The following is a 21,222-nucleotide window of genomic DNA, read 5'->3' on the forward strand; positions in this document are numbered from 1 at the left end:
CTGCCTGGTTTTTATGTCCTGTTCCTTTGTGGGTGCTTTACTTCCGGTCCAGAAAGAGGACCCCGCTCAATCGCTGGTGTTCTTAGGACGAGAGGTTGGACTAAAAACACCCAGCATAACAATATTCATTATACACTTCAATAAAATAGTATTGATTACATTAAGGTATATCAACAAGGCAAATAATTCCCCCAAGACTTAAACATATATACAATTCATATTTCTCTATCGCCTTCCCTTTACTCTAGCTTTTAATTAAAAGAAGATGTCTGAGTGCGCATCTTATCCCAAGCCACACTTTACAGTGAAATGGTGTTTGGTTATTTATCATTCATACTACGTTGCACATTGTTAATTATGAATAAACAACTTTATATGCAATATGCAACAATAGTGTGAAACTATAAATAGTCATGGGAAGTAGCATTCGACATTTCGTAACAACTTTTCCTTAGCGAGTTTTTTCTGCATGCCACGCCTCTTGCATGTTATTAAAGAAAACTTTGATGCTATATAAACAATGTAAATATCATAAAAAAGAATGCTAACTATGGAAAATAAATCGTTAAGAGGTGTTACAAAGTCCCCTCTTCAACTTAGAATGACGCTTAGCCATTAAATGGCCAAACTGGCAACTACAGTTGACACTCCCAGTCATAATAATAGGCGCCCTTGAGCCAGCGTTGCCAGACGTACGATAATTATCGTACAAATACAATAATTTGTCACTACAGTATGTACAATGTACGATACCATGCATACGATAATGCAATAATTTATGTATTTGTGCAATATTTCATTCAAATAATGCGATATTGTTTCCATAATCAAGACTTTGGAGGATTTTCATTAAATGACTTGCTTGTCTAATATTTCATAAACATACGACATGAGATCCTGGGGAACATAAGTCCCGAACGTGCCGCTTACTAACAAACTCACGTGTTGAGTTCCTGTCCGTGTGTATCGTTCTCTGTGTGGGCGTCATAGGTCATAGGTCCAGGCCATAGGTCATGGCCTCGCATACGTCTACCCCTATTCAGTTCCCGTTGGCCTGCGGCTGGTGGGAGCACTGGGCTCCATGAGTCGTGTCTGTAAGGGCTGTTTTATCATGGCTGATTCAAGTGAAGGCTTGTAATATTTATTAGTTTCCAGTGCCTTCTGGTCTTCTCCGTTACCTCACTGTGCACTCACCTTCACTCATCATTTTCTGAAGTTTGTTTTTCTTTTGGAGATAATGACTTGTTCTCTAGTCCACGGCTTTTTTATTTTTCTTATTTGTGTGGATATATATGCTTTCGAGTGTTTCAGCATGTCTAATATATGTTATTATTTATTTATTTCAAATATGTGAAAGAAAGGTAAATTTGCATAGAATGAATACTTATAACCAGTGTGCAACCATAGTTACTCAAGATGGGTTAGCCTCTGCCTTAAGTTGCAGGCTAAGTGTAGGTCATTAGTCTACATATTTAGACATTAAGTAAAGTTACCCTTAAGTAGCCAATGTGCATTATTCATGTGCGAATATGTAGTAGTAATGCGGCCAGACGGGATAAATATGGGGGAAAAAGACTTCAGTTCAATGTGTACGATAATTTTGATTAAAAAACAATAATTTTAACACGCCTTGTACGACAATATGGACTTGGGAATCTGGTAACGCTGCCTTGAGCCCATCCACCAGTGTTCAAGTGCTGCTGGGTTGGTGTGGTGTGAAGAACATTTATTGGGACGACAATTATATCTACGATTGGGTAAGTTTTCATCCCAGGAAATGTATTGTTTTCCAATCCCAGGATATGATTTTTTTCTCCTTTTCAATTTCATTTCATATTATACCTGTTTTGTCTAAAGTGAATGTCATTTTTATGCATTCATCTAATGATGTAAGTTAAATTTTCATGCCATTACCAAACTATTTTGTTCACCTCAGGACAAATCTTTTGTACTGAAATGGTTCCAAACCCTTCCCGTTCGAAAAATCTCTCCTATGCGGCATAAATCGTCTAGAAGTTATATATATATATATATATATATATATATATATATATATATATATATATATATACATTGGAGTCCAGTGTCCTCAATACAGGACAGAACTGGGAATTTTGGAAAGTTAATAAAGCAGGGAACCCCCGGGTAGGAACCTATGAGCTTCGCGACTATGAGCCGATAGGCGGAAGGCGGTACACTTAGTACCCTCCCACTACAGCGCCTCGGCCAGGAACCCCGGGATCCAATGAGATAAATATATATATATATATATATATATATATATATATATATATATATATATATATATATATATATATATATATATATATATATATATACACACACAAGCAATCGAACTGAAGGAGCTAACAGTAAATAGGTGAATTCGTATCCATGGCCTATTTAACTCCCTTGATGGTTATAATCTGAACTCCTTGGTTAGATGACCATTTCAATTTCTATTCGTGTTACCTCCAGACGGTTTTATTCAGCTGCGGCGAGGCGCTTAAATCTAAGGCTTTGATACAGTCTGAATCAATCCCTCCATTAAGATAGTTCAGTGAAATCATGGAATATAATCGTCTGGTGGTAGGAAGAGTAAAATTATGAACATCGTCGCGAAGTGGCTGAGTAAAGTTTATTTTTTAGCCTTTCAGACCATTTATGTAAATTTTGCTTTATTCTTGCCGCCGCCTGACGACTATTTTTAGCTTTGGAGAGATTGTTCGAACTGAAAAGATGGTAGCCCTCTTCCTCCCATCATCTCCAGACATCACCTTTTGCTCCCCAAACCTCGAACCCATTACATCATGGAGAGTGGTCAAAACCCTAGGTCCCGATCACCTCCCAATCGTCATCACTACCAAAACCAGAATCACCCCAGCTGGCCACAAACACACATACACTAATTATAAGAGAGCCAACTGGGAGGCCTTTGTAACTGAAACAGAACAACATTTCGAAACACTAAACAGTACACCCATCACAAACATCAACACCGCTGTGAACACTTTCAATAAAATCATACAAAACGCAGACAAAAGACACATCCCTAGAGGCAACAGAATGAAACACAACCCCAACTTCACACCAGAAATTCAAGGCCTCATCAGACAACAGGACACTGCGACACTCCCCAACACCCCATACACAAGACACCATACAACAAATACAAGAACTCAACACTCAGATAAACAATAAAATATCAGAACAGCAAACACTAAGCTGGAAAAATTACCTCCAAACACTTGACCACAAAACAGACATCAGTAAACTCTACAAAACACTAAACAGCATCACACTTTCGAACAGCAACACCACACAATCACACGCTGCCATCACAACAACAGACACCATACCCTCAAACAAACAACAACCAAACACTCTCATCAATCACTTTTCACAAGTGAGCCATCTAAACCCCCATCCCGAAGACCGACGTATCATCCAATGTAAGAGACAGTTCCCCACAGACCCAGACTGCGCACCTTTCACTTACAACCAGACGAAGCACATTATTAACAACCTCAAGCACTCATCTGCCTGTGGACCAGACAACATAAGCAACATTCACCTTAAACACCTAGGACCACAAGGCATACAAGCACTCACCAACATACCAAACTACAGCTACTCACACAACATAATACCCAACATCTGGAAGCATGGCAATATCATCACTATCCCTAAACCCAACAAAGACCCCACGTTACCCTCCTCACATCACCCCATCACACTCCTCTGCACCCCCTCTAAAGTAACTGAACGACTGGTACTACAACTAGTCACACCTCACATTCCCCTAGCCCAGTCACAACATGGCTTAGGCCACTACACTCCACAAACACCCTTCTCACAAACCTTACTGAGAGTTTTTGATGGCATGAATTCAGCTAAGCCACCACACAGAACGCTCCTAGTCACACTAGACATTAGCAAAGCTTTTGATGCCATCCCCCGCCACAACCTCACAAACAAAATACACAACGCAAACATGCACAATAACACAAAAAGATGGCTGGGAGACTACTTAGCAGGCAGATGTGCACACGTAACATTTGCCGGTCAGTCTTCTAACATCAGAAACTTCACAAACGGCGTCCCCCAAGGATCTGTTTTGTCCCATACACTCTTTAACCTATACATGCACGATGTACCTACACCCCACACACCACAGATACACATAGCTTCCTATGCAGATGATATAACACTTACATGTACACACCAAAACGCAAACACAGCTGCACACATCATTCAACCTAACCTCAACACACTACACCAGTGGTTCTTAACCTATGGGTTGCGACCCAAATTTGGGTTGCCAAGCCATTTGGAGTGGGTCACCAAGAGACAAATATATTACTGATATTATTAATGTTGTATACTATTACTTTTTAACATATTACCGTCCTTGTCGATAATTCACACTTTACATTCTATCTCTCTCTCTCTCTCTCTCTCTCTTTCTCTCTCTCTCTCTCTCTCTCTCCCCTACAGTAGGCGATTGCATTTGACTTAAAAAAAGATTACCATGCACACAACTGGGAGTAGCGTACCGATACTGTACATTTTATATTTTAAAACTTAACTGTTTTCATTTCGGAGTAATGATGCCCAGCTCATTGCTTAAGTACGGTACCGAGGTCCAGAAGACATGGGAGAGGAATTTCTGTTCTGTCGGCCATTACACACGACCACAATCAGAGAAGATATTTTCAGTACTGTGGACACTTTCTTCAAGGTAGCAGGGCTTCAGTGGAATCAGTGTTTTATGTCTGTTGTGATTGTGCACCAGCAATGCTGAGAGTACGTCATGGCTTCAATGCTAGAGTTAAAGAAGAAAATCCATTCGTGCTGATTGTTCACTGTCTCCTTCACCGTGAGAATCTTGCTTCCCAGGGGTTGTCACCTGAGCTACAGAAAGTGATGCAGGAAGTCATCCAGGTAGTCAGTTTCATTAATCTAGGGCTGTGCCCTCCAGGATCATCAGTCGGATGTGTTTTGATTTTGGATCAGAACATGTACACGTGTTGTACCACTCTGAGGTTAGGTGGCTGTCACCAGAGCCATACAGTAGGAAGAGTTTGGCCAACTCGGTTTCAGACCTCACCTCGCGCGGTCACCTGTGATTGGCCGAGAACCGGTCACGTGACATATGGGCGCCATATTGCATCCTCACCTCATCTCCTCTGTTCCCTGACTGCCATAAGAAATCACAGAGGTCAAGGGGGACGCCTCACTTTCTATGGCCATATCACCTGCTATATACCTATATTTGACCACGAGATGGTATACTATGCAGTCTGTGAATGTTCCAACCATACAGGTATGGGTAAGGTACTGCACAGGTCTCCTAGAGATCCCGCAAGCAGAAAATAATGGTAAATTAGAGTCCGCCTGAAAGACTGGACAACACACAAAAATTCTTACTTGTGTTCTGTGTGTAAATTTTTTCTCATTCTCTCTAATCTTTTTGTTCATCCGTCTGTGAATCTGTCTCTTAAGATTCCTGTCCATTCTAACTATTGCTGTAGACTGAGACGTACTAAACTTATCAGATAAGTTGATAGTTACTTATTTGTTTTCAGTTCGACTTCATGTAAACTAAGGAATATATATATATATATATATATATATATATATATATATATATATATATATATATATAGGACATTAGGAAGAAATTGCTGAGGAGCTTATTCACTGTAAGGCTTCATATCTTCGCCAAAAAACATTAGCAAAATGTTGCTCCACGCTATAAGTCTGGAGGTGAATTAGGAAGCAAAAGCATGGCTATAAGATTCGCTGTGAAGAAGTATAAGTAAAACTCTTCAACGTATGGTACTTTAACCCATCACGTCACAAGGGTTTCCGCACCTCCGACATCCCCCAGTCCCGAGGTATTTTCGAAAAAAATTTTTTTGGCTAAAACCTTCGCTTTTGGTGAGAAACATCGAAAATTTATAGAGAAATCGCTCACCTGAGGTTTAAAATACTCATTCCAGGTAGGAGTTCCTCTTTACCTGACTGGGTTTTTCTTACATGCTGGCACCAAAAAAAACGAGTTCTATGGGAGGGTAACTATTTTATCCACGCATAAACGGTATTTATTTATTTACTTGGTACGAATGTATATGTAGTATGAGAGTATATTGGTTTTCAAGCAGTAATAAAGGCATTATAAGCATTGTTTCACTCACTAACTAATCACCATACCTGACCTTTTTTTGTCACATTACCTGATCATTATTTCTGGCTGTTTCTTCTTTTAATGCTATGTAAACATTGTCCTCCACATTGTCATCGACTGGGGAATCATTCTGGCCCTGAATATCTTTACTAGCCAGGTCACTGGTAACAGGTGAATTGCCGAGATAATGGCGTGAGGGGGGGAGGGGGGAGGTTATGCGGTGTAAGGCATTGTCCCCGCTTGGCATCTTGTAGAGGAATAGAGGAAGGTGTCCCGTGTATACATACGAAAAATCACGTGCGAAAATTGAAAATTGTGCAAATTAGGGACCTTGCAATTGCACGATGTACCGGTACATCGCCGGGACTGGCAAATACAAATCGTTGCAATGTACCCATATGTCAACAGGACGGGGCGGGTTAAGGCTGTAGGTTATAGAAAGTCCTGTATATAAATATTTTTACTCCGTAATCGGATAAGTGTTATAATAATGTATTAATGATGTGGTGGAAAAGAAAATATAGACATTCAAGGACCTAGCAGCTTTTGTACAGGATTTTCAAGCTAAAACAATGGTATTCATACTTGTTGTTAGGCGGGCATAAGGGAGGTCTTGATTGGGTTTTCATTTTCTTTCCTCCTGTTGTTATACATTAAAAACGTGTTATCATAATCATCAGCCATGTATGTATGTAGTCATGGCCATAAATAATCAGTTATTCTCCTGTACCCCGTGCCTCAGACTGGCTCATTTATGCGTGGCAAGTCACACTGGAATAAGAGGGGATGAGAGGGAGGGGTCCGAGAGTGAAGGGAAGGTGGGTGGGGGGACGAGCGATGGTACTGGGGTGGAGTGAGGGGACAGGAGGGGGGGAAGGTAGGGGACGGAGAATGAAATGCGTAGTGGTGGTCACATAATTTGTCTATTTTCTTTCATCCAGGGCATCATATAAAGGAGTTACTACTCAGTAGATAATGCTGCATTACACCTTGTATAGCGGCGTCAGATAAACTTTATATAGGTGGTGATATCAAGGACTTGCTCGTGAGAGAAGTATACTGACGTGACAGATCAAACATTTGTGCGGAGCCAGATATTTGTGTTTATCCATGTATTTTGACTTCAGACGTAGAATAGAATCTGGATGGCATTGACTTCCGTAATGTTTGTGTTACGAAACGTCCTTTACCCTTTCATGTAATTAATTTTTGGAACTAAAGATTATATGCAACATTTGACATGGCTATGTCCACAGTAAATATGATCACCCTCACGGTATTCACTCTCCCTATGCAGTCACCATCATGTCGAATCAATAATTATTTATTGATATCTGTATATGAAAATGCTATTTAAAATAATTGTGCATAAAAGGTAAATAAATTTGATGTCTGTGCTCAGGGGTGGATATGATAACGGTATCTCTTATAATCTGTTAAAGGGAAAAAAAAAATACTACCCAAACTACCAAAATACATCTATGTCAGTGTTTACCGACACTGGTCAAGCCAGAGCAACCATGAATGCCTTATTAACCCGCCCCGTCCCGTCGACGTATGGGTACGTTGCAACGATTTGCATTTGCCAGTCCCGGCGACGTACCGGTACGTCGTCCAATTGCAATATCATAATTTCGACAATTTTGCAAAATTCGCGCTTGATTTGCGGTATGTACCCTCGCATGACCTTCCCCTACCTGCCAACAGGCGGGGACACTCGGTGACCCCACGCGACCCGCACTAGCCCACCACTCGTCCACTCACCTGGTAGCCACGGTCCTGCTCAGACATGGCTAAGAGAGGTCTCTCAGACAGCGAAATTCAAGTCGCCCTGGACACCATTACCGGCAACAGTGATTCCCCACTGGACGACGAGGATATGGACAAGGATTATGTGCAGCCAGAGGAGGAAGAAACCACCAGCAGTGACGAGGAAGTTCCGTCTCCCAGGAAGCGGCAGTACGTGACTTACCGTGCTGCTAGAGAGGGGTAGGAGGCAAAGAAGGCACGTGCAATATCCTATCCCTATCCCCAGCGTGATTTGGAACCAGAATTCGAGGACGAGGATGAGGACGATGACGGAGACGTGTGACGTGCTGCCACGTGGTATGGACGGGAGGTAATAACACATCGTGGCCCAGAGCGCACACCACGTCGTATGAGCAGGTATGGGCCTAGCATTTTGTTTGGGGAGTTAGGAAGTCAAGTGGAGGGAGTGAGGAGTGAAAGGGAAAGTCCAGGGAGAATTAGGGAAAGTGAGAGTAACGTGAGTGAGTCATTGCTCCCCCTACTTAGTGTGAGGCGGCATAGTGGATCACGTGGGCCAATGCGGTGCGTTCCTTATCATGTGGGGTTGTGAGGGAGGGGGAAGGTGGGGAGGAACCACTCCCCAGCACGTCTTATGCTCCCCAATATCCCCTAACACATGGTCGAGCTAGGGTGCGTGAGAAAGCACGTGGTGTTGTCATGGAGGGGGAAGGTGGGGAGGAACCACTCCCCAGCACGTCTTCTGTTCCCCAATATTCCCCTATTTCATCCCCACAGCCCCCTAATGTTCCTCAAGGCCGTAAGGGAAAGGGAAAGGGTAAAGGCAGAGGGAAGAGGAGTGACAGTGGGGAAACCCTCCACACTCCTTCTCCCCCACCTCCCCAACCAGGATCTCCTCCCCACCCAGACGAAGGCGGTGATGGGGATGATGGGGATGAGGGATTTGTGTCGTGGGACTGGGAGGATGGGAGTGATTTTTCTCCCCTCATTCACCCCTTCACTGAGCAGGGGCGATCTGGCTGCATAGCTCCAGGATTTCACCGTAATTCCACCAGGTTGGATTTTTTCCACCTGTTTTTCAGTGAGGCATTTGTTGATCAGATTGTATACCAAACCAACCTGTTTGCAAGCGCCCAGCGCCTAGAGAGTGAAAGATTGGGAACAAGGAGTAGGCATTCTATCATCTATGATTACCCTGTCTCCCTTCCAGAAATGTTCTTATTTTTTGCCCTGGTCCTTTTGATGGGTATTATAAGAAAGAATAGAATTCCTGCTTACTGGACTAGGGACCCTGTTATGTTTACCCCAATATTTGGTCAAGTGATGAGCCGTACTCGGTTTCAACAAATTCTAAGTCACCTCCATTTCTATGATGCTCATGACCCTGCAAATGCAAACAACACTGATAAAATGAGGCGAATTAGGTTGGTCTTTGATCACCTCAGGCAAATCTTTCGTTCCTCATTCTATCCCTATAGAGACCTCGTCATAGACGAGAGTCTCGTGTTGTGGAGAGGCAATATTTCATTCAGACAGTATATACCCAGCAAAAGGCACTGTTTTGGGTTCAAGATCTTTGTTATGTGCGACTGTAGGACTGGATACGTGCAAGACATAGTCTTGTTCACCGGTGCACAGACAGACATAATAGAAGATCGAAGTATTGGACTGTCGGGAGCAGTGGTAAAGACGATGATAGAAGACTACCTTCATCGTGGTCACGTTCTCTACCTCAACAATTGGTACACTAGCCCTCTTCTCGCTCGTTATCTTCACACGCATGAAACGGGAGTCTGTGGAACCGTAAAGGTGAACCGGCGTCACATGGCCAAGGTAGGGCGGAAACTTGCAAGGAATGAGGTTGTCTTCTTCAAAGCCAACAACATCCTTGCAACAATGTGGAACCACAACAGAGAAGTAAGCCTCTTGTCCACGGTTCACCGCCCCTTGATGCACCGTACTGATTCAGTAGATTACCGTAGCGAGAGCAGGCGTTGTGTTTGGAAACATGAGTGTGTCATGGATTACAATATAAACATGCGCCTCGTGGACCAGTCAGACTCCATGATATCGACGGTAGAGTGTGCCAGGACCACGATGAAGTGGTATAAAAAACTGTTCTTTCACTTGCTAGATATCACTGCTCTGAATTGCCACCACCTTCACGCCATGACAACAGGAGTTCAGGAAACATTTGAAGGGTTTGTGAGGGAGCTCACAAGAGAAATCTTTGCAAAGTATGCTGTTGAAATGCCCCAACATCGCACCCGCACTGCCCCTATTGCCCAAACTCCCCTGAGAATATCCGGCCGCCATTTCCCCACTCCTATCCCTCCCCAGCCAAACAGACCTAGGCCCCAACGCAGGTGTCACGTGTGCAGTAATTCCCAGGTGAGACTCACGACACAGAGGAAGGACACCCGCTATGAGTGCGTGCAGTGTGACGTGGGTCTCTGTATTCACCCATGTTTTAGTGAATATCACACGTTGATGAAATTTTAGTATGGTGTGAATGCGAAAGGACGCAGAAATTATGAGGTAAATGCGACAGACAGACGCTCAGTGAAATTATCAGTCATGTTGATCTCCAAATATTAGTATAAAGTGCATACGGGTAGAACATAAGTGAAAACATTGTATGTAAGTATATAAATCTGCCCTAAGTTGAAACTTACATAGCGAGGGTTTTATGATGCGATTATTCTGTCGCTCAGTGCAATAAATACGGCCCGTAATTATATAATTATTATTATTGGAAATTCTTTCGGGTATAATATAAGTTCAAATTATTGTAAGTGCTGATATATATTCTAAGTCAAATATTCATAGCGTGTGTATAGAGATGCGATTTCCTGACGCTCAGTTGAATGAATAAGGCACGTATTAGTGAAAATAAAAGTCAGCAAGTGGTAAAGTGTGTAATATATGTGAAGAATTAGTATATAAGTGTGTGAGTATTATGTTGGTCGAAACATTCCTTGCGAGGGTATTTTCATGCGATATTCTCACGCTCACTTGAATAAATAATGGCAGTAAGTATGTACAGTGCAGTATAGGGGTGTAAACGTGTGTAATGTAAGTGGGAAATTATAATTGGAGTGAATAAATAAAGTAGATGATGAAACACGAGTGTTTGAGATCGTGGTTGCTACGTGAATATGCACTAGCATATCGCTAAATGCCCTCGTAATGAGTGAAAATAATTGAAAACCTTTACAGTGGTGGAGGAAAGGTTCTATGTAAAAGGGAAAATAATTGGAAAGTGATAAAACAATTTGGTATGTTGAAATACGAGTCATAGCGAGTGCGCTTACTAAGCTGATGTGCGCTATACTTATGCTGCATGTCATCATATGAATGAAAACATCTGAAAACACTTACAAACAGTTGTAATTGGTAAATTGTCATTGAAACAGAAGTATACAAGTAAAAAAAATGATAGGTTGACTCATACCAGACACTTAGCATATAGCATGTTACGACTCGGATCAAACTCGCTATGCTCGCATGATGGTACAATGCTTATTTTTCATAAGTATGTGTCTGAAATCCATTATATTGTTACTGTTATTGTTTATTAGTTCAAATTCAATAAATATAGAGGTGTTGTGTGTTGTTTCTCCCATTATTCCTTACCATAGAAAACGTAAACGCATATCCAGCCCATTCCAGAACACTACACCTGCCGGGGGGAACCGCACCTGTACGGACCACTTCTAGACCGCGGGAACCACTTTCTTTGTGATTTTCCTTCGTTTCTCGACCTAAGCGGAAGTTTTAGCAAAAAAAAAAAAATTTCCAAAAAGGCTCGGGACTGGGAGATGTCATAGGTGCGGAAAACTTTGGGACGTGACGGGTTAAGTAGCCCAGTGGACTCCTGCCTTAAAAACCTCATGGAGGCTTCGCGGCACCGGGGAAACAATGTTGTTGATGGTTTGCTGGTTTCGTCTGAAAACAGCTCCCACTCGTCCGTGGTGTGCTGGAGGAGGCGGGCCCGTGTCCTCTCGTTCTCTGGCTTCCTCGCGTTGACAATATGGGCCCACACAATCTCGATGGCTCCGCCCTAATACTGTATTTGATCTTTCACGTCAGTATATTTCTCTCACGAGCCAGTCCTTGATACCACCACCCATCTAAAGTTTGTTATCTGACACCGCTATACAAGGTGTAAAGCAGCTTTATCTACCGAATAGTAATCCTTTATATGATGCCCTGAATGAAAGAAAATAGACAAATTATGTGACCACCACTACGGATTTCATCCTCCGTCAACTACCTACCCTCCCTCCCCTCCCTCACTCCACCCAAGCACCATCACTCGTTCCCCCACCCACCTTCCCTTCTCTCTCTGGCCCCTCCCTCTCAGCCCCTCTTACTCCAGTATGACTTGCCGCGCATTAACGAGCCAGTCTGAGGCACGGGGTACAGAAGGATAGGTGATTACTTATGGCCACGACTGTATGTGTGTATTTATGCATGTATATATATTAATATATACTCTAGATAGATAGATAGATAGATTGACATAGATAGATAGATGGATAGATATATACATGTATATTTATATATATAAAAGTCCTGTACCGAAATACAAGGCAAGGGGGTTGATATTTGTACTTTTCGTATTGTTTTCATACGCCCGGTCGGTGACGTTTAGATGCAAGATGGCGCCCAGTACAGCGGTTGGCCAAACTCTTCTTATTTTATGGCTCTGGCTGTCACGAGGAAGGGTGCTCCAACGGTTGCATGAAATGCGGAAGGATACTGAGATATTTCTAGCAAAAAAGAATCATTCACTAGCCCCAAAGATTCTCTGATTCAAAGTAGGTGATGCAAATGATTTATCTTGCAGATATCTTTGCTGAAATTAACGCCTTGAACATTTCAATGCAAGGTCACGATCAGACATTAGTTGGGCTGTCAGAGAAGGTAACTGCGTTCAGGGGGACACTGAAGCTGTGGAAGAGTAAAACTGAGACTGGGATGACTGCGTCGTTCCATCTTTGAGTGAATCTCTGAAAGACGAAAAATTTTCTCTTACCCAGGTCCAAAGCATCATTGTGGATCATATCTCCAGACTAATCGAAGAGTTTTTCACTACATTCCTGAGAATGTGATGAAATATGCCTGGGTAAGAAATCCCTTCACCATTGAAGCTGAAGCCTTACCTGACGAGATTTCGAACATCAGCTACCTCCAGGAGCAGCTTATCGAGGTTCAGAATGATGAAACACTTCGTTATGATTTCAGGAACAAAACGAATCACTGAGCTCATTCTGGATCAGAGTTTACAATGAAAAGAAAATTCTTGGAGGTGAAGCCTTGAAAGCACTCCTTCCCTTTGCTACAACTCATCTGTGTGGGACAGGATTTTCTGCACTCACAAAGTACAGAAACCTTCTACAACCAGAGCATTCAATCTGTCATCTAAATCACTCCGGTTTGAGAAGCTGATTGAAACTTTTCAGTGCCGGGGATCTCACTGATTATAGTACTTTATGTCTCAGACAACATCCAAAATAGTGACTCTCTCCTTAATGGTCAGAGTAAACAGGTGTATCATGAACATGAATGAATTATTTTGATTTTCTGATCTTCGATTTATTTTTTGCCTGCCAAAATGTGTTGACATTTTAGTTCTTAGTTAGTACATATAATAAAAATGAAATTTATTTATTATGACACCAATAAAATATTGAAATATTACTTTGGTTTTAGTCACATGATATGACACATATGTTTGTTTCAGTTCTGGTGCAGAGTAAGTTTACGAGGGTTTGTGTCGCCATATAGACCATCTTATGGATTTTGGGTCGCCAAGAAAAAAGGTTAAGAACCACTGCATTACACGAATGGTTCACCACTAACAGGCTCAAAATAGCCCCAGCCAAATCTACAGTGACTCTTCTCACAAACTGGACAGCAGAACACAGTCACATCCCACACCTCACCATAAACAACACCTCCCTACCACACACACACACACACACACACACACACACACACACACACACACACACAATATCCTTGGTGTAACATACAATACATCAATGTCATTTAAACAACACATCACAAACATTAAAAATAAAATAACACCAAGACTCAGTGATTTGAGGTCACTTGCCCATACAACATTCGGACACAACAAAGAAACCACCACCACAGTATACAAACAATACATACGTTCATTGATGAATTATGCAAGCCCTGCCTGGGCTTCTAACCTCACCAAAACACACTACAACACTCTACAGACCATACAGAACAAGGCCCTAAAAATAATCACAGGCTGCACAGCTACTACACCCACAGACCACCTACATCAAGAAACCAAAGTCCTCAAAGTCAAGGATCACCTAGACAGGAGAGGCACCCAGTTTCTTGCTGCAGCCTCCACAAGCCCACAACATCCACTACAGTCCATGGCAGCACATCCACCCACACCAAGGATACCATACACAAATACTGTCATCTCTCCTCCCTCGCCCACCTCAGACCAGCTTCCAGAAGCATATCCACACACAGATCACTCGCCGCCCCATTCAGTCACTTAAAGACAACACACAGCTGCATGTACGGCCTCCTGACATCCACCCTTCTGAATCCTATCTTCCTCGTGAGGACAGGGTCCACCTGGCCAGGCTGAGATGTGGGCACCATCCATCCCTCTTAAGCTACCAGAAGAAGCTGGACGACTCCGTTGCTGATGCCTGTCCAGGATGCAACACAGCACCCCATATTATTAAGCACATTATGGAAGACTGCATTGCACACAATCACCTACGCCAACAACACAACATACACTCTTTGAGAGCTCTGTGGGAAAGCCCGGTCTCGGCCATGGCCTTCCTAAGGGACTCGGGGCTGTTCGGCCAGACTGCCTAGGGAACAACTACTACTACCATCACAGTATTAGATGATTTTCCTAAAATGGAAAAAAAAAAAAAGGTGCCGTGGTAATGAAGAGGTTAACGGGATCCTAATGTAGACCGGCCAGTTACTTCGATACATCGCTCCTAAACTTATCTAATTTCTCCAGTCAGTTGATGTAAAGTTATATCTTACTGTTATTAAAACAAGTCGACCAGTAATCCGGCAGACCTCTAGTAGCTGACTAATTTATAAAAGGAATATCCAACTCCTCCATTTCGACAAGCCTCTAGTAAGCTGAGTAAAATCGAGTGCCGGTGCCATGCGTCTGTGTTTGATGGGCTTAGATGGAAAGAAAATTGTTCAAGATATTGTTAATGATGTGATGAGGTCAATATAGTGCTAATGGTGTGATGTGTTCAATATAGTGCTAATGGTGTGATGAGTTTGATATATTGCTAATGATGTGATGAGGTCAATATAGTGCTAATGGTGTGATGAGGTCAATATAGTGCTAATGATGTGATGAGGTCAATATAGTGCTAATGATGTGATGAGGTCAATATAGTGCTAATGATGTGATGAGGTCAATATATTGCTAATGATGTGATGAGGTCAATATAGTGCTAATGGTGTGATGAGGTCAATATAGTGCTAATGATGTGATGAGGTCAATATAGTGCTAATGATGTGATGAGGTCAGTATATTGCTAATGGTGTGATGTGTTCGATATAGTGCCAATGATGTGATGTTTTTGATATATTGCTAATGGTGTTACGTGGTCAGTATATTACTATTAGTATGGTGTCCTCGATTTATTGGTAATTGTGTAATGTGTTCAGCAGGAGAACGAGATGCTGGTGGAGGTGGTGTTAGCAGTGGTGTTGTTGGTGTTAATAAGATATTTCCTGCAGAAGCCTGAAGGACTGCCCCCAGGTAAGTTTTGTCACCAAGAAATTCTCTCTCTCTCTCTCTCTCTCTCTCTCTCTCTCTCTCTCTCTCTCTCTCTCTCTCTCTCTCTTTCTATGTAAATTTATTCCCTGTTCAGTAATTTGAACATTAGTACTATAAACGTGATCCATGCATTTAGAGATGCTTGGACACAGTTCAGGTGTGTGTGTGTGTGTGTGTGTGTGTGTGTGTGTGTGTGTGTGTGTGTGTGTGTGTGTGTGTGTGTGTGTGTGTGTGTGTGAGAGAGAGAGAGAGAGAGAGAGAGAGAGAGAGAGAGAGAGAGGAAGTACTTATTGTGAGGCAGAAACGGGCGGGTGATGAGGCAAGGAGAAAATACGAACTCTACGGTAGGAACAGTACAGTAAGGAGAAGAAAGAAGACGAGAGTGAAGAAGAAAGGAAGAGAAGAAATAAGGGAAGGGAGGAAAGGAGAAGAGGAGGAGAAAAGTGAGAGAGAGAGAGAGAGAGAGAGAGAGAGAGAGAAGCTAAGAATGAAGAAAGATAAGAATAAAGAAGAGAGAGAAACGATTAGCAGGGAGAACCCTATAAGGGAGACAGAGAAATGTGGAAATTGAGACAAATATGGAATAAGCGAGCTAAGCGAGGGAGAGAGGGAGACACCGAGGCAGGGAGGGTAGGAAGGAAGGGGAGTAACTTTACCAATCCACAGCCAGGTGCCTTAAGGGTCGGTCTTGAGTTCATCCTTAGTAATTACATACTCGTTCACTCGGGACACGTCACCATACACCCACACCCACCAGCCCTCAACCTCTCGACATCTACTACGCCAATGATGCGAAGCAAATAGTAGTATCAAATGGTATATTGGCCGAACATGACAAGCTGTTCAGCCAGAGGCGATCAATTTGAACAGTGTTGAAAAGGAATGGAAAATTAAGATAAATAATCATAAATTAACAATGGTAGCACTGGGTAGAATTAAACCAGGCGATATTAACACTCCCTATTCCTCTTCGTCAGCCATCTTGTTTGTTCTCCCTCCCACCCTGTATCTTTCCATCCCCTCCCTGCCTCTCACCCTTCCCTTTCCCTCTCGCTATCATTTTTTTTTTTTTTTTAACTCCGCAATGAGGTTATGTTTTTGCCGGCGTTGGTTTGTTTGTCTGTTTGAATGTTAGCAGGATTGCTCCAAAGGTTGTGAATGGATTTTGCTGAAATTTTTTGAAGGGTTAGGGTAGGACCATGGAACGATCCATTAGATTCTGGTGGTGATGTGGGTGATCATCCGGATCCAGGAATTTTTTTGTTTGTTCACACGATATCTCCAAAAATTCTCATGAATTTCAATGAAATTTTGTAGAAGGGTGGGCCAGGGGCCACGAATGAACTGATTATATTTGAGGGCGGATCAGTATCCAGATCCTGCAGTGGCATTGGCGGAGGTATGCGCTGTCTGAGTGCTTTTTAGTTTTAATAATGGTTATTGGTAAGAGAAGAATTTGGTAAAGAAAAGGCAGTGGTTGAAACAGAAAACAGTGTTAGGATACAGTAGCATATGTTGGGGTTGAGTGGTGTTTGTTGCATTATTTCTATACCCCTGGCATACTATGTGTGTGTGTGTTCTTACCTTACCTAATTGTTCTTACCTAATTGTATCTTTACAGGAATTAGTCAAGCTCGTACTGTCCCGTGTCTTAAACCATATTTATCGTACATATCCTTAAATTTGCGAATTGTTTTGGCACACACTATGTCATTCGGTAGTGCTTTCCATTAATCAATTGCTCTGTTTGGGAAACTGAATTTCCTTACGTCTTTATCACCTCTCTTCTTATGCAGTTTTTTGCAGTGTCCTCTTGCTGATGCTTCTCCATATGTTAAGTAATCATTTATGTCTATTTTCTCCTTTCCTGATATGCATTTATATAGCATTATCATGTCATCTCTTTTCCTTCTCTCCTGTAGTGTTGGTAGATTCAGTTTATTTAGTCTTTCTTCGTAGCTTAGGTCCCTTAAGCTTGGTATCCATCTTGTAGCGGCCCTTTGAACTTTTTCAATCTTGTCTATGTGCTTTTTGAGATGAGGACTCCAGACTACTGATGCATATTCCAGGGTTGGTCTAATGAATGATGTTATTATCCTTCTTACCATGTCTTCATTTATGTATGTGAATGCTATTCTCATATTTGCAAGCAGTGTATACATGTTCCGTACCTTCTCGCTGATGTGGTCAGCCGGAGATAGTCTGTTATTGATAATCACGCCTAGGTCTTTCTCTCTTTCTGATGTGTATAGGGTTTTATTTCCTAACTTATAATCCCAATCAGGTCTTTTTCCACTTTTACCAAACTTGATTACATGACACTTGTCCACATTGAATTCCATTTGCCATGTACTACTCCATTCATGAAGTTTATTTAATTCTTCTTGTAGCTCTTTACAAGAGTCTGTGTTAGTAATTCTCCTTTGTATTTTTGCATCATCTGCAAACATATTCAGATAGCTCTCATTTCCAGTGTTACTGTTTATATCATTTATATACACTAAAAACATGATTGGTGCCAGCACTGAACCCTGTGGTACTCCACTAGTCACTTCTTTCCATGATGAGTAGTTTCCTCTTAGTACTGTCCTCATTTCTCTTTTTATGAGAAAGTCTTGCAAAACAGTTTGCCTCGAATTCCTCCTTGATGGTACAGTTTCCATAAAAGTCTTTGGTGTGGTACTGTGTCAAAAGCTTTCTTGAAATCTAAATAGACACTGTCCACCCATCCTTCCCTTTCCTGTATTGTGTTTGTTACTCTGTCATAGTAGCTCAACAGATTAGTAACACATGATTTTCCTTTTCTGAAACCAAACTGTCTTTCTGTTATCATACTGTGTTCTTCTAGATGATTTACCCAAGCTTTTCTTATAAGTTTTTCTAATACCTTGCTTACAACACTGGTCAGTGATACTGGTCGGTAGTTGAGTGGATTTTGTCTATTTCCTTTCTTGAATAAAGGGACAATATTTGCTTTTTTCCAAATATCAGGTAGTTTACCTTGACTCAAGGATTTCTTGAAAATTAAAAATAATGGTTTACATAACTCCTTTGCACATTCTCGTAATACCCAACATGAAATTTCATCAGGACCACTTGCTTTTCCTCTGTCTAATCTACTTAACTCCTCCTGTATTACTTTTTCTGCTATTTGTATATCTGGTAGTATGTGTGGACATGCGTGTTCCACATAGTCCCTCTCAAAATTTTTTTCTTCTGTAAAAACTAATTGGAAATTCTTATTTAGTGCTTCACAAATATCTTTCTCTTGTGTATATGTGATTCCCTCGTCTGTAATGGATTGTATTATATCTTTTACTTTAGTTTTGCTTCTGATATAGCTGTAAAACAGCTTTGGTTGATCACTACTTTTATTTATTATATCCTCCTCAAACTGTTTTTGGGCTTCCCTCCTTATTCTTGTATAGTCGTTTCTTGCATGTTTGTAATTATTATACGCCCTTTCACTATTGTGTCTTCTGTATCTATTCCACAACAAATCTCTTCTTTCTTTTGATTTTTTACATTCTGTATTGAACCATTTCTGTATTTTCTTATCTGCTTCTTTGTGCTGTGGGATGTACTTCTGGACTCCTATTTCATAAAATTCACAAAATTTTCTATATACAGCATTTAAATCTTGTCCTCTAAGCTCATTTTCCCAATCAACTTCTAAGAAATACTTCTTTAGGTCTTGATAATTTCCCTTTTTATAGTTTAGGCTCTTTTTGTAACTATCATTGCTGTTTACTATGTCATACAATGTGTGTGTGTGTGTGTGTGTGTGTGTGTGTGCCCTTTTGGGTGTGTTTTGGAGAGAATTTCTATGCTAAAGACTTCTGTCCATATAAATACGTAATATTACTGCTTAGTGAAGATTCAAGTTTTTTTACGTACCGAGGGAATCGTGAGTGTTCCACGTTAATAGCTCTGTCGAGCATTATGGTGTTATCGTTGTTCACATCATCACTGGTTCTGAGTTTCATATTTAACGAGCTGCCTCTCGCAACTGGGAATGCATGTGTTTAACGAGGGAACGAGATTGTTCAGCGTCTGTGTTTCCATTGTAGGATATCTTTTGTTGGTAACAAACCCAAGAACTTTATTTTGTACCTTTTTTTTTTTTTTTTTTTTTTTTTTTTTGAGTATCCGTATTTTGAAGATCATATGGGTTGGAACTTTTGGGTAATTTAGTATTTGTAGTATCTTCGTTTCGTTTTGATTACGTGGAGTTTAATTTTCTCTGTAAAGCTTCGGAATCTTTATAAATATGCGAGTGCTGTTTTCTTTTCCCCCTGAGATATTCGTTTGTTTATGTGGCCGGTAATCATTCCCTGGGATGTTGGTGTATGACCTAAAATTCTGCAGCTTTTTTTGATATTTTATATTTCCTTAGATGCTGAATATGGGATTGACAACAGTCTTTGAAAGTAAGGGAGGCAGGGAAGTAGAGGTGTGGGATAGGAAGGATGCTCAGTAGGGGAGGAGGGAGGGAAGAAATGAGAGGAGTGAGGGAGTTTTAAAAGATGAATAATATTAGGTGAGTATGAGAGAGAGAGAGAGAGAGAGAGTAATGTGTTTTATCAAGCGGGCCTCGGTCACATGATACCAACACAGCTGCCGCCTTGTTGTCTTGTTATCTACAGTACAGCCCCGGGATTAGTAAAGGCGATACAGGCAAGGGAGCCTAATACACGGTTACGGGGATTAGTCTTGGTAAGCTGACGTTTATAAGAGTGAGAGGTTAGGTTTGTTTAAGATGGAGCATGTATAGTTCTGTTAGGTTGTTTTTGTTAAGCTGGGGTTATTTGTGGTCTAGTTTGTAGTTAATTGTGATTAAGGCAGTTCATAGTTTAGGAAGACAAGTAGACGGTCAGATATATTGATGGATGTAAAGACAAGTAGATAACTAGACTGATGTGTAATAGGATTTAATAATAATAATAATAATAATAATAATAAAAACAAGCTTGATATTGCTGAAACAATATGAAAAAAAAACTCCACATTCCAAATGAAAATACTTTTACCATTACAGACCTAATATTAAAATTCTTTAACTCCTTTATAGATTTTGCTACCTCTTCCAAAGTTATATCCCCTGTTTCTATCTGCAAATATCTCTCGGCTGGCAAAATGTCTTCAGCTGGGATTGGTCTATTTAGAACAGATTCAAAGTGCTCATTCCATCTTCCTTTTATATCCTTAGTCATCAAATTACCATTTCTATCTCGTACAGGTATTTCCTTCCTTCTCTTTTCAGTCCCAGTTAACTCCTTTATGGCCTGATACGCTGCTCTTGTGCTCTGACCGTCATTTTTACTTAATTTAATTTCTGTCTCTGTCGCCTTTTCATCATATAGTCTCCTCTTATCACGTCTAACGAGTCTTTTTACTTCAGAATGTAAACTCCAGTACTTTGCTCTAAGTACTTCAACTA

The 21,222-nt window shown here is 41.2% G+C and overlaps 1 protein-coding gene across 1 annotated transcript in view; it reads left to right on the plus strand.

The window, feature by feature from the left end:
• The first annotated feature begins 1,706 nt into the window (after positions 1 to 1,706).
• Positions 1,707 to 21,222, plus strand: part of LOC145401289 (cytochrome P450 2L1-like) — a 183,974-nt gene continuing 164,458 nt past the window's right edge. Inside the window, exons 1-2 of the mRNA XM_080273616.1 lie at positions 1,707 to 1,757; positions 15,671 to 15,764. Of these exons, the coding sequence (XP_080129742.1) occupies positions 15,683 to 15,764 (82 nt within the window). The 5' untranslated portion in view covers positions 1,707 to 1,757; positions 15,671 to 15,682. The remainder of the gene's footprint in view (positions 1,758 to 15,670; positions 15,765 to 21,222) is intronic.

The sequence above is a fragment of the Coenobita brevimanus genome, chromosome 55 (assembly GCF_032717465.1).
Source record: "Coenobita brevimanus isolate Jiangsu-jjx chromosome 55, ASM3271746v2, whole genome shotgun sequence".
In the NCBI taxonomy this organism is placed as follows: Eukaryota; Metazoa; Arthropoda; class Malacostraca; order Decapoda; family Coenobitidae; genus Coenobita; species Coenobita brevimanus.